Below are 14656 nucleotides of genomic sequence, written 5' to 3' on the forward strand. Positions count from 1 at the left end.
GGGTAGTGTACTTAACTATCAGAGGCAGTGAATATGCCTCAACTATGTTGACCGGGTAGAGCTAACAGGCAGGGATATGAAGTTGTTCCTAGCCATGCCTGCTTAGCATTAAAAAAAAGAGCACTCTTAGTCAGAAAATAATTGCAGATATGCATGCAATAAAGACAAATTCAGATAAAAAGACCTCTGAATGGGTCACAGTGTTGGATATATGTACATAGGCTTGAGAGAGAGAGAGAGAGGAAAAAGAGTATAGATGGTTATAATTTAAAGGAGTACAGACAGTCAGAGATTAAAAGAGTAAAGATAAGAAAATAAACATTAAACTTATAGAAAAAGTAATAGAGTAAGAAAAATAAGCCACACAAAGATAAAATATACACAGAGAGTTTTATTATGCATATTATTGTGTTTTCTTTGAATTTTTTGACTGTGAATGAGCTAAGTACAGAGAGTCATTTCATTGTTGGTACTGCTAAGCTAAACCAACATAAATGTTTTAAGGGTATCTTGACTTCAAAATTTGGGTCTAAGGATATTTTGTTTTGGAAAAGAGGTTCTGCTTCTGTTTCCACAGAAGATAAGAACCTGTGGATTCCTTCCAGACTAATATAGTTTGGTGGACCAAGACCCTCCAAAAGATCTCCATAAATCCCCCAAAATACCTCACCCAACAAAAAGCAGGAAGCAATTTGAAGAGAACTATACCAAAATTCCCAAATATTGTCTATAAGTATTTGTTTACATTTAAAGGTAGATATCATATAGAAAAGAAAATACTTTGCATTTGTATGGATCTTGATTTATTGTTACAAAGTTAAGGTCAATTTTGTTATATGTACTTCTACTCTTGTTTAAGGTATTATGTTTGTGCAGATCATTTAAAAATGTAATATATAGTTAAGAAATACAGATTAATAGATAGTCATTTATAATAGTCAAACTTGTAGTCATGTTAGTTAGGTTTTCTAGATGTACAGAGACATATTCCTGATGGATAGGTATTGTGTAGGAGGTTTTTCTGCCTATGTGTTGCTTTCATTGGTTAAATAAAGAAACTGCCTTGGCCTTTTGATAGGGCAGAACTTAGGTAGGTGGAGAAGACAGAACTGAATTCTGGGAGAAAGAAAGCAGAGAGAGAGAGAGAGAGAGAGAGAGAGAGAGAGAGAGAGAGAAGCCATAGAGCTGCCAGGACCTTGTGGTGACATACATATTATTAGAAATTGGTTGAATCAAGATGTAAGAATTAGCCAATAAAAGGCTAGAACTAATGGGCCAGGTAGTATTTAAATGAATACAGTTTCTGTGTGATTATTTCAGGTATAAGCTAGCCGAGTGGCCGGAATAAGGGGCCATGCTCCTATAACATAGGTATTCTTCCAACCTTCCAAAAACATACAGAATATGGAATTTAAAATGTTTTAAAAACTTAGATTCTTCTTGACAGTGAGACATGTCTATTTCTGGCAGCACAATTACTTTAGAGAGGATGATGGGCATTGAAGAAACTCATTATGGATTTTGCCTTCAGTGTGACAAGGCTAGCTACTTGGGCAAGAAACTGTTCTTGCCTGAACTACTTGATGGTATTCTATATAAACTGGACATTCAGGATCCACAGAAAAATGACTGCTAAAGTTGTCTAAAGAAGGTGAGACAGTCCTTCAGGGTTCCTGTTCCATGAAAGAGTCTGCTAGATATTCTGAAGGGCACAGAAGAACATGGCTAACAAACTGCCAACATAGGTGGAACTGTCTTTAAAATTTCCTGCTTCATGGAAAAGTCTGCCAGATACTACAGGCCTGTAGGCTAAAGATGGATGCCCCAATGGTACAAAAGAACTTTGGGTGACTGTTCAGGCAATGTGATGTCTCTGTCAATTCTAGAGTTTTGGAAGTTGCTTACAATGTACTTTCTGTTTACTTAAGTAATATTATATCCTTCTGGAGTCTTTGATGAAGTTTTAAAAAGATAGTTTTAATTATAAAATATGGATATAAAACTTTAGACTCACAAAGATAAGATAGATGATAGAGTATTTTCCTTAATTTTTTAAGTGTAAACAGACTAAATATTGTACTTATAATTCTTGCTTGATAACCGTTTTGTTATATGTAATTTTACTATGTTAAAGTTAAAGCCTTCCTTTTTATTTAGACAGAAAAAGGGAAGTGATGTGAAATTCCCCTCTGTATGCTGTGAATGTGTTTTGCTACCATTAGTTAATAAAGAATCTTCTTTGGGCCTATGACAGGGCAGAATAGAGCAAGGTGGGAATTCCAAGCAGAGATAGAGGAGAGAAGTAGGCGGAGCTGAAGAGATGCCATGTATGTAGTTGCCAAAGGAGAAAGACATTTGCTCCGGAACTTTACTGGTAAACCACAAGCCTCATGGTTGCTGACAGAGGTTTCCATCCTTCCCGGTACTACAGTTGTTCTGACCCAAAGAAACACACAGAGACCTATATTAATCATAAACTAGTTGACCTATTAGCTCAGGCTTTTTATTAACTCTTATAACTTACATTAGCCCATAATGCTTGTCTGTGTTAGCCATTTGTCTTGGTATCTTTTATCAGCAAGGCATTCTCATCTTGCTTCCTCTATGTCTGGGTGATGACTGCAAACTGAGTGTTTTCCTCTTCCCAGAATTCTCCTGTTCTCATCACCCTGCCTCTACTTTCTGCCTGGCTACTGGTCAATCAGCATTTTATTAAAACAATACAAGAGACAAGGTACAAGACTATTGTCCCACAGCACTTCCCTTCTCTTTTTTTTTCCAAAATTCAATTTGATCTGAATCAAATCTCCTTGTTTAGCTTTTTTCCTGATTATTATCCATGACAACTTGTAACCAACATTCTAAACAAAGGCAAACATCCATAATCTGTAGTTTTCTAGGCTACTTCCTGCTGATTGGGGGTGTTGATAATCTTATTGGAACCCAAAGAAAATTTTGAGTTATTGTCAAGCCCTGACTGGAATATTCTGTGAGGATTGATCATCTCAGTCAGCAGTCATGAGGCTGTTCTGGATGTAGAACTCAGATATCTGGGCCATCTGCTCCTAGCAGAGATTTTTCAGGGGATCTTTCTTGATCAAACCTGATTTTTCCTAGCCCAGAATGAATCCACAGCCTCTCATTTTCTGTGGAAACAAAAGCAATACCTCTTGTCTAAAGTAACATACGTTTTGACTTAAATTTTCAAGTGAAGGCATTTTCAAAACACCTATCTTGGATTAATCCAGAAGCATTTGTAATCAAATGTTTTTTAGCAGCTGTTGTTCCTGCCTCAACCATCAAACCATTCAAAGACAATACAGTAGCCAGACTCTCTGTGTATTTTTCATCTTTACATGACTTTATTTTAAACTCTATTTCTTTTATTTTTACTTTTTTTGTTTTTTGTTTTGTTTTGTTTTTTTTTTTTTGAGACAGATTTCTCTGTGTATCTTTGGCTGTCTTGGCACTCACAATGTTGTCCTTGAACTCATAGAGATTTATCTGCCTCTAGCTCCCAAGTACTGGGATTAAAGGTGTGTGCCACCACACCTAACTACTCTTTTTATTTTTCTTAAGGATTTTATCCTTTTTCTTTTCTCTTCCAAGCCTATACATATATTTAAACACACTGTAAACTGTTTAGAGGTTTTCTTCATCTTTAAATCTATCTTTACTGAGTATCTCTTTTTCTGACCACATGAATCTTTAATTTGTTAAGCAATAGGGCTATTATTAAAGTCATGACTTTGACGGCTGGATCCACCCCATTTCTTAGCTTTCTGAAAGTCTAGCCTCTTGGAAGAGATACTGGCTGAAGCCATATTTATTGTCATAACTCTATGGAGTTTCAAGGTCCCTGTCACCACCAAGAATCATGCTGTTGGCTATTTTAAGTGTTTGGTGGTGGGGCCACTTAAAAAAGCTGCAAAGTTTTTGCAGCTAAGGCTGAGTCAGGAAGCCTCTCTTACAGGGCCCACCTGAGAAAATGCTGCTACCAAGAAGCCATGCTTAACCATGTTCTTTTGTGTCTAGAATTCCTTCTCAAACTTCCAGGTTTTATAGGGATACAGTTGTCTACATTGTCACCATTTGTTGACAGAGGTTTCTGTCCCACCCAGTCCCAGAGCCATTCCATCCCAAAGACACACACAGAGGTCTTACATTAGTTATAAACTAGTTGGCCTAGTAGCTCAGGCTTTTCTTATTAACTAATTTCTACATCTTAAATTAGCCCATAATTCTTGTCTGTGTTAGCCACATGACTTGGTACCTTTGTCAGTGAGAGATTCTCATCTTGCTTCTCTGCGGTTGAATGACAATTGCAAATTGCGTCTTTCCTCATCCCAGAATGCTCCTGTTCTCATCGCCTCACCTCTACTTCCTGCCTGGCCATCACACCTATACTTCCTGCCTAGCTACTGCCCAATCAACATTTTATTAAAACAATACAAGTGACAGGGTACAAGACCATTGTCCCACAGCACATGGTAAAATAAAAAATAATAGGAATGGGTTAATTTAAGATGTAAGAGATAGTTAATAAGAAGCCTGAGCTAATAGGCCAAGCAGTGCTTTAATTAATAAAGTTTTTGTGTGATTATTTTGAGTCTAGGCAATCGGAAAATGAACAAGCAGCCTCTACCAACAACTCACAGTCACAGTGGCTTGTAATTCCAGAGGGTCCATTACCCCTGGCCTTGGAGGGCACTTTCACTTGTGTGTACACGCCCACAATGAGACATGCACACCCATACATAATTAAAAATACTAAATTTCAACCTTTTCTGAGAAAAAAAAAAGAAACTGAAGTTCAGAAAACATACTTCTCTTGTTCAATGTATGTTTTTCTGTTTCCACACATTCAACATGTATGGGAGCAGAATTTAACTTTCTGATCTCAAGCATAAAAATAGGATCTCTAGGCCTAACATATACAGGATCCCTGGGTTTGGCTTCTAACACAGAAGACCAGAGAATCCAGAAGCTCATCTCATAGGCAAGCTATGTATATCAGAGTATTTGTGTGATATTTGAATAAATCCATGCCACAAGAATCTTAGGATCTTGTGTATTATTATTATTATTATTATTATTATTATTATTATTATTATTCCATGCACCACTCTCAGAGAGAGACATGTGAGAGACCACTTCTAGAACCTCATCACTCTGAGCTCTGAGTGGCCATGCATTTTACTAAGCAGGATTTAAGTGATTCTCTGTTCTACACTCAGAATAGATGAGAAATCAACTAAATTGCTTGTTTTCCTATTGTGCATACAAGCCTCAAGTATGGCCACTGACCTGTGGCCACACTCTAGAACTCCACTGGGAAGTCATTCCCTTAATTCCAAGTAAAAATGAGAAAATGGTCACTGTTTCGTTGGTTTTAGATATGGCATTTGACTCCTCTTACAAGAGGCCTTCCACTCTTTTATATTCATGGCTTTTTAGTTTAGAGATTGTGTGTGTGTGTGTGTGTGTGTGTGTGTGTGTGGTGTGTGTGTGTCTATGAGCACATGCATACTAGTACTCTTGGAAGTCATAAGAAAGAATCAGATTCCCCTGGAGCCAGAGTTACAGACAGTTGTGAGCTGCCTGATATGGGTGCTGGGAAGCAAACTCCAGTTCTCTAGAAGAGCAGCAAACACTCATCACTTCTGAGCCATCCCTTCAGTCCTTTGCTTTCACGGTGTATTTAATAATTGGCTTCCCCCATATGCCCTGAGCAGAGAGAGCACAAGCAATGTCAGCAAGAATCACTGTGTCTAACAGATTCCAGGACTGGCTCCAGCACAGTTCGTGAGGTACACCGTGAGTCTGTTTGTATTGAAGAGTGCTTCTAAATATAGACGGCTGCTTCATTTCAGATCTCAGCCCCTGGAAACCAATAACTGTGCTTCCTTCAGTACGGTCAAACAACAAATCAGCCAGCAGCTTAAAACAGAGACACAAAACATGCCTAGAGTGTGTCCACATAGACATGTATCATCGAAAGTTACTTTCTGTGACGACACTGCTCACCAAACATTCCAGCTGTCTTCTGGTACATGGTAAGATGGTACTGCAGGCCTTGGGTGACTCTGGACATGGTTTTGTATGCAAGAGAGAGATAAGTCACTTCCCGGCTGGGTTCCTTTCAATGTATTTATGTGTATGTTTGCTTGCCTGCATATGATGTTTGTATGTATGTATGCATGTATGTGTGCTTGCATATGTATGTATGTATGCCTGCATATGTTTCTGCATATGTATGTGTGTATGCCTGCATATGGTTCTGCATATGTATGTGTGTATGTATGTATGTATACCTGCATATGTTTATGTGCACTGTGTGCATGCAAGAGTTCAGGGAAGCCATAGAGGGCATCCGAACCCCGAGAACTGAAGTCACTAGTAATTGTGAACTGCCTTGAGACTGCTGGGAACTGAACCCAGGTGTCCTGAAAGAGCACCTGGTTATTAACTTCTGTGCCATCTTTTCAGGCCCCAGGCTGGGCTTTCGATGCTGCCGGGCAAGACCCACTAGAGCCCCCATCCCTCTGCTCAGGTGAATGGAGAGATGGTAGCGGCACTTGGGGAAGGACAATGACAGCACAGAGCAGCAGGGCACATACCCATCCCACCCACAAGGGCTACGTGGCCCATCCGGAAATGAAGCTGCAATCGTGTGAGCCCTGAGCTTGAGGTGTTGTTTGTGGCAGCAGCGTGCCCTTGACCCCTCCTCCCCGCTACCCCAGGCGAATGGCACTATGAAACACAGTTTAGTGTCTCTGGAGACGAGCAGCAGATCTGGGTAATTTATTATCTGAAACTAAATGTTATCATCTTGTCAGGGAGAAATTCCTCCACTCATAGCTCACTCCGCCCATTACGTGCCAAGCCCTGAATTAAACAGACCCGGGCAAATCTGGAAAGGGAAAGTTATAGTTCTAACCCTCTAAAGAGCCAGCTCTAATTTACTGTCCTGTCAAGGTTCTCCGTTGTAAACACCAGAAACCACTCTAGCTAGTTAAGCAGAAAGGGAATTGATTAAAGATTTATTGGCTTACAGCTACCCAAGGGCGGGAGCACCACTTCAGACATACCAGTGTAGATTGCACACTGGGTGTAGAGATGCCGTTGACACTAGGGTATCATGGTGCAGTCTACGCTAGGACACACTGGATAGAGGAGCCACGAAGCTCCCACATCCCCATCACCAGACCCCTGGCCGCAGAGCTACGCTGTAATACTCACATTATCTGTAAGTTACCATCCAAACTCCCTCACAGGTATGTGCTAGAGGTGACACCGGGGTTCCATAAAGGATCATCGGGTGCAAAGGGGAACATTTTAGAAAACTAGATAGTTCTGCAAACACAGGATGAGGAGGAGGAAAAGGTCCAAACCAAACAAAAGCTGGTACCCACCACGTCTGTGGTAGGGGCCATCTGGATAGCGGGGGTATTCAGGCTCGCCTTAGCCCTTGCTTGGTTTTCCAGAGCCCTCCTGGGTTCTGTAGCTCTTCTTTGTCTTCTCAGACCATTCCAAACACTCTCTGGTTTTACTAGTTTCAACTGGACCTGTCACTCACAATCCCAGAGTCCTAACTGATGCAGAAGCAGCCTCACCCTAAGGAATCCTACAGTAGCCAGTGAGAGCGGAGGCAGTAAAGATGTAGACCAGATGCTCTGAGCAATAATTTGGATGATTTTTGAAAAGTCACTGCATTAACAACAACAACAGAAATCAAATATCGTAAGACTCCAGTTTTGGTTTACTACCTGGGAATGGGATGACAATGGACAGGGGCCGGAGAGATGGTATGGATATGCCATACTGTCCTGGAGCTAAGAAGTATTAACTTTGCTTGTCACTTTTTAGGAAAAACACCTGCTCATTTAGCAAGTATTTGGCTCAAGTTTGTAACTTCAAATGCTTCCTGAGATTATAAAGGTAAAGAGAATAGAGAAGATGCAAAGTAGGCTCCCACAGGGTACTCCATCTAAAGAAGTTTGCATTAGGATATAAGTGGGGCTCAGTGCTGGAGCCCACTGGATATCTCACCTAAAACACTGGGGCTCAGTAATAGAGCACTTGCTATAATATATGAGTTCTGAGTTCAGTTCCCACTACTAGAAAAAAAAATGCTGTGATTCAAATTCATTGGCTAGATTTGCCTTCTGAGTAACTAACAGGCTCGCTTGCTATTAGTTTAAATTACATATACCCCTAGATTGTAAGGCTTTTAAAATTCAATTTTCTTTCCATCACTTGAGTAGGATAAAAATGCTTGTTGGAGAGCAAATTTCCCCATCCTCCTTTGCCAGAAACCTCCACAGGACACTGATGGGTCCACTGTGACATATCCAGAGGGCCCAGGTGCTGTGTGAAAAAGATGCTTATCACTGCTGGCGGAGTGCTGTGCTGAGACTTGTCTCACAGTAAATGAAGCAGGTTCCTGTTACTTCCCCTGCATCGCAGAACAAAGAGCCCAACTTCTCAGAAACAGGCCTGCAAGGCTATCATTGCACAGATGGAAAAACTCAAGGGCCCTCCACCCTTGACAGTCTCCCGTTTAACTATGAGGCCCTGATTCTCTTCACAGACTGAAAAAGGAAATCCAATTCTATTTGAGAAAACTGGCAGGTCATTTTTCTCCTTAGAGAAAATGGACCGCACAAATTATACCCAAAAACCTAATATCTCCACCACTGGCTGTTGAAAAACAATAGAACCTCCATTAGCAGCCCTCAGCCCACAGAACACTCTCCAAGAAGCTAACTGCGGGATTTGGGTGGAAGCAGAGCCCCGGTCCCCACTGAAGACACATCAAAACTGTAATAAAACCCCGCTTTTTGAAATGAAACTAAGCAACTGCTATTTCACACCCACATTCTGCTGGAGCCCATTCAAATCCTCTCCGCTGACTTTGTTTCAAATGAAAATGTTCAGCTTCCTGGGTAGTGGGAGAGGGCTGATTCACGCAGCTCCCTGTACGTCAGAAGCATGGGTACATATACAAAACTGAAAGGGCTGGATATGACTGCTGAGTTCGAAGATTGTCACCATCAAAAGAGCTGGTGCTTACCCCCCAGCTGTCATCAGTCCTCATCTTGAGGATTGGAAGTCCTGATGCGCAAAAGGATGTCATATTTAGAGCTATTCTCTACAGCTTGGTAAAGGGAATACAGGAAGAGGTAGAAATTACAGGAGAAATATGCCTTCTCTCGGTGCCACAGGCAACTCAACCCACCCTTCAAGGAATCTGAGAACAGTAAGGCTCTTAAGGTGGGTAAACAGGGGAGCACCAAACACAGACACACACACACACACACAAACACACACACACACACATTTCCCTATCTTCTTGCTGACAGCTACAGAATTAGAAAACTAAGATGACAAGAAATAAGCCCACATTTGCCATATGGTTTTTCAGAAGAGGAAACAGTACCCCCCTACACACACACAGTGCTCCAAAGGATCTGTAACTCACCAGTCAAGACAGCAGCACATTGCTGGGTTCTGTAGCCCAGTGACTCAGAAGTCACTTTTCTTGCCAGCATATTAAATGTCAAGTAACATCGCTCTGAAAAGACATTTGTCCTGGAAGCCTGATCCTGAGTGAAGTTCTCCTGAACAAGCAAGGCTTAGACGTTAAAAGGCTGCTTCCTTGTAGATGGGCTGCCAACCTATAAGGGGTAAGCAGCCTACATCACAGAGAAAACATCTAATCCTCTGTAAATAAATCCCCCCAAGAACTTCACCCACGGAAATCATAAGAAAGCAACAGCAGAATCCAGAAACATGCGGGAAACAGAAAGCCGAGAGAGGGGCGTCGGAGATGTTTTGATGGAGGCGCACTGGCAAAGTTGAGAGGTTGTGAGCACTGATGAGATGCTCAGAGTCTGTATCGTACAGAAATAAGCAGGTTCCAAGACTGCCACAATCGAAAGGGGTGGTGCTTACCCACCCTCCCATCCATCCTTACCTCCCAGTGCTCTAAGGCTAGAACTCCTGGTGTGCAAGAGGACTTCTATATGGTTCTACAGCCTGGTAATGGGGGGGGGGTACAGGAAGAAGGAGCAAGTTACAGGAAGACTATGTCATCTCTGTGTCTCTGTCTGTCTGTCTGTCTCTCTCGATTGTTTCCTTTAAAGGTAGCATAAGCTCTGATTAAGGTGACAATATAATTGCTGAATGTTTACATCTCTTGCTCCTGCAAAGCAAGCTTGGCAGCAAGAAACACTCTGCAACCCTGTGAATATTCCATGCAGGCTCTCACCACCCAGAAAGCTGCCCACAGAACAGAATGTGCTCTCCTTTTACCAACATGGAAATTGCCCAGAGTCAAACCATTAATCGGTATTCTCAAGCAATTAAATTAAAATAGTAAAATAAAACAAAAGTTCAACAGGTAACTTCCAAACTCAACTTTAGTTTATCAACTGTGTATTCACCTTGAATTATACCATGTCCTGTAATGCTCAAAAGAAACAAGGTTTATCCCTAAAGGGGTGTAAGATGGTGGACTATATTACCAGAAGTGATGTGGGACGCCCCTCTGTATGCTGTGAATATGTTTTATTATCATTGGTTAATAAAGAAGCTTCTTTGGCCTATGGCAGGGCAGAATATAGCAAGGCGGGAAAGCTAAGCTGAACACAAGGAGAAAGAACACAGAGTCTGAGAGATGTCAGTAGCTGCCAGAGAAACAAGATGTGAAGTAATAAGCCACGAGTCATGTGGTAAAATATAGAACAATATTTAAGTTACACAAAAGTCAGAAAACAAATAATTGGCCTTTCCAGTTTTGAGGACGATTTTAGCTCAGCTGTAAAAGATTAGAGAAGTGAAATAAATCCAGAATCCTGCCTAAGAAACAGACAAGATGAGATATATATTCTTAAATAAGTAAATGACCATGGGGAAGATAATCTAAGGACAATGATTCCACAGGAGTGTAAGAACTTAATATGTACAACAATGATAAGTCTGTTTCTTACATCATTTAACCAATGACATTTATTTAGAATCACCCTTGAGAAACAAGACGTAACGGTATTCATCTTCCATATGTTAGTGTCTCTGGAGTTTCCTAAGGTCACTGTGGGGAATTAAATCTCTCACAATTGAGAACACTTCCCCCTGAGATGGATTCTCAGGTCTTCACATGAACACAGAAACTCAATCTCACAAAAGGCATTTCTGTTGCCATTGCAGACGGCAGATAGATCAGCATGGAAATACAAGTAGATTCTCAATGAACCTTAACCTGAATGATCATGGATAGAAATGACCCTTGACCTGAATGTTTGTAGTAGGAAAGTGCAGAAGATTGGCAAGATGGGCCACACAGAACAGGACTCGGGGTATGGCAAAGGAATGCAAACAAGCTGTGATCGTCCACATTTGAGAAACAGCTAAGACTGAAGACTTGGGACAACTTAGAGAAAATAAAAGCTGTTATATTGTGTTTATAACATGCTAGACACTACGCTAACAGTTTCTTTCTGATTTAGTTAAAATGACTGAACACTGGCGCTCAGACCCCTGTCCCGTGAGCCACACTCACCCCCAGCTGACCTCACACAAGCTTATAGCTGTAGTACCACTTGCATGCAATGATCCCAAATCACTAATTCAGCCTGGACACTGCCTCCAAGCCTCAGATTCAACATGTTTGACTGTCTATTTAACATTTCCTACTGACTAGCTATAGGGTATTTGAAGTTGTCTCCTTTCTGTAGTCCACTAAAGACAAACAGAATCCACCTGCTTCTCTATGTACCTTCCAAACACAGCCAGGGTCCTCCCCTTCTTGCCACCCCCACATCTACTTCCTGCCTCCATTTCCAGAATGGGTCTCAGAGCGTAGAGGTGAACCCCACTACACACACACATACATACATACGCACACCCAGTGACCTGAGTCTATGCATTCCAAACCTTGACGCTGTAAAATAGGCTCTAGTCACCAACAACTATGGAGACAAAACCTTGGGATTCCTTGAACAGCAGACAACCGGCATGGAGAAAGGTTCCGAAAGGAAAAGTATCAAAGACCGAGTGTTTGAGGACATCCACAGAGGGACAAACAAGTCACGCTCTTCAAAAACATCGTCCCAGCTCCAAATGCCCCCTTTGTTCTTTATCTGATCTTCCTTCACGGGTTCAAGACCTGCATCAAATAGAACTCCTTTGCTGGGCCCCCAACCACTTAGGATTCAGTTTGTGCTCGCAGTGTTTAACTCCACATCTAGTGGAAGCCCTTGACAAGGTTGAATGCTTAACGCAGCATCGTGGGAACTGCATGGGCAGTGTGAGAAGGGAGTGATCTTTTAGAGTAAGCCTCGCTAAGTCTTTCTATAGGAGGCACACTTTAGAGACAGAAAACAGATCTGTGCTTATCCCAGAAGATAACAGGGTAGCCTATTGAGTAACTACAGCCGTGTGGGAAGATGGAGGGCAAGGCACGTAGAGGAAGCAGGGGAAGGAAAGCCCTGGAAGAATGGGGGAGGGTATTAGACTCGGAGAGGGGGCCACAGAACCAAAGCGGAGGTAGGAGCAGATTAGCAGAAGTGGGAGCAGACAGATGTCATCAACAAAAAAAAAAAAGAAAGAAAGAAAGAAAAACTCTAGCCAGCACATCCAGCGTTGCTTCAGAGGATGCCATTGCGGCCAGAAGCAGGAGTGATGGGCGTAAGCGTCTGGCAAGCTCCAGCATTCAGTCCCAGTCTTTCCACTCTTAAGTACCACGTAAATGATGAGCTCCCAAAAGAAGGTGAGAAGTCCAGGCTTCAACAACCAGAGTTTAAAATTGACCTACTCAATGAAGCGTGAGGCAAGAAGTTAACGAGGCAAGGAAGAGAGAGCCTAGCTAGCGATGTAAGACAAACCTAGGCTTGCCCCTGGAGGGTCTAATTATTTTCCCACTAAGCGGTGCTGGGGCCTTGTCTTCTCACCCTTTGCCAGTCCCAACCCCTGGGTAGGGACTAGTGGGAACGCAGCTGGAGGGCAGATCTTCACCATCACCTAGACCTGGTGGAAGAGCCATTCACAGACTCTACCCATCCGGCTTTGTCCAGACCTGGGTGGGAAAACACAAGGACATCCATGCTTCCTTTGCTTTCCCTTATTGCTATGCAGCGCCCCCTCCCTCACTGGGATGGGTATGGTTGCCGGGTGCTCTGTTCCTGGAAAGAGGCCTGCCAAACTGGGCGCTGAGCAGTGGTTGGGTGTGGATGAACTCGGTTCAATTCCACTTCAGTCAATAGGGCTATTGAACAGACTAAAGTTCCAGGGAGAGCACAGACGGAAGTGGAAGAGTCTCTAGGGCCCCGTGGGGAGGTCCACCGGCCTGAGCCAAAGGCTCCCCAGCGCCGTCTGGGTGCCGGCTCAACACCAAAGTCCAGGTCTGCACCGTTTGCAACTGACCTTCCTGCGGGAAAGCCCGCGTGGAGTGCAACAGCTCGGCTCCGGCGACGTGCTCCCGCCACTCCGGGGCAGTGCTCGGCGCCCGCTGCGCACGTAGGTCACCTGCCTCCTTCTGGCGCCGCGCGGAGGGTCGGGTGCGGGCAGCAGGTGTGGCCGGGGAGGCTCTGGGAGGACGCGGAGACCCGGAGGTCCGGAACCCGCACGGTGCAACTCCATGCAGAGCCTCAGGCCCAGCAGCAGGGCAGCACCGAGCAGCCACCGGGGCAGGGCTCCGCAGTCGCGCCCGGGAGGCCTGGCTGTGGCCATGACGGGGACCCCGGCCTCAGGCTGCAATCTGGGTCCCACCCTCAGCTCCGGGACGCCAGCACAGAAGCGTCCCCACTGGCCCCGGGCTGCCAACTGTGGCAACTCCCCATCGGGCCGGGTGTTGGCCCGCCTTCCTCGCTGTCACAGAGGAGGCCCCGGCGTAACCTTATCCTGCCCAGCAGGAAGAGCGACGGGCGGTGGGCTAGGCGCGCACCCTGGGGACAGCCACAGAGAGACAGCAAGAACACGTTCCTTGGGTCCTGGGCTCTGGTTTCATTTGCTAGTGTTACTATTAGACACAAGGGAGGAGGAAAGGTGAGCTGCCAGGTTTTGCACCAAAGAAAAAGTTCTATCAAGCAGTTTTGGGCCATTAAGCTTGATATAAAAATAAAGCATACTTATGCTCGGGTTTACAACTTCTCTCCCTCAAGGAAGGAGGGGGAGAGAGAGAGAATAGCACTCCATGCAGAAGAATCAAATTAGAGTTATTCCGTTTCTAAATTCTGCCCGGAGCCAATCCGTGCTTTCTCTGTGTGTTATGAAATGTGTGGGGGAGAAGGAAAGGGGAAAGCCAGCGAAGACATCTGACAGCCTGGAAATAGGGAACAGAAGTTACCATGGCATGATGGAAATCAAATTAATTTAGCTACACCTACACACACACACACACACACACACAGAGAGAGAGAGAGAGAGAGAGAGAGAGAGAGAGAGAGAGAGAGAGAGATACCCCTCCCTGCTGCCTTTCAGAAAGGCAGAGGGACAAATATGTCTCTGGGCAAAAATGCTCCCCAGCTGGCACTGCCATCACCTTGACCTCAATTAGTGAAACCTAAATGCTCACAGTTAGAAGCCCCGGTTTGGTGTTCCACTTTCAATTGTTAGGGTTCTTTCCCTCCACCTGTGTGGGGTGAGTTTGATTTCT

The 14656-nt window shown here is 43.6% G+C and overlaps 1 protein-coding gene across 8 annotated transcripts in view; it reads right to left on the reverse strand.

Annotated features, from left to right (window-relative positions):
- Mettl24 (methyltransferase like 24) overlaps positions 1-14050 on the reverse strand; it is a 136008-nt gene extending 121958 nt beyond the window's left edge. For 3 of the 8 annotated variants that reach the window (XM_085690664.2, XM_085690658.2, XM_085690651.2), the window contains exon 1: positions 9485-9847. Coding sequence is in view for 3 of the 8 variants with exons in the window: in XM_085690639.2 (XP_085546765.2) it covers positions 13426-13731 (306 nt within the window). In the remaining 5 variants the exon portion in view is untranslated. Of the gene's footprint in view, positions 1-9484; positions 9854-13425 lie in introns of those variants that run through there. The other 5 variants (XM_085690639.2, XM_048425320.3, XM_048425321.3 and 2 more) reach the window with 5 other exon arrangements.
- Between the last annotated feature and the right edge of the window lie 606 nt (positions 14051-14656).

This window comes from Myodes glareolus, chromosome 1 (assembly GCF_982192425.1).
Source record: "Myodes glareolus chromosome 1, mMyoGla1.1, whole genome shotgun sequence".
NCBI lineage: Eukaryota > Metazoa > Chordata > Mammalia > Rodentia > Cricetidae > Myodes > Myodes glareolus.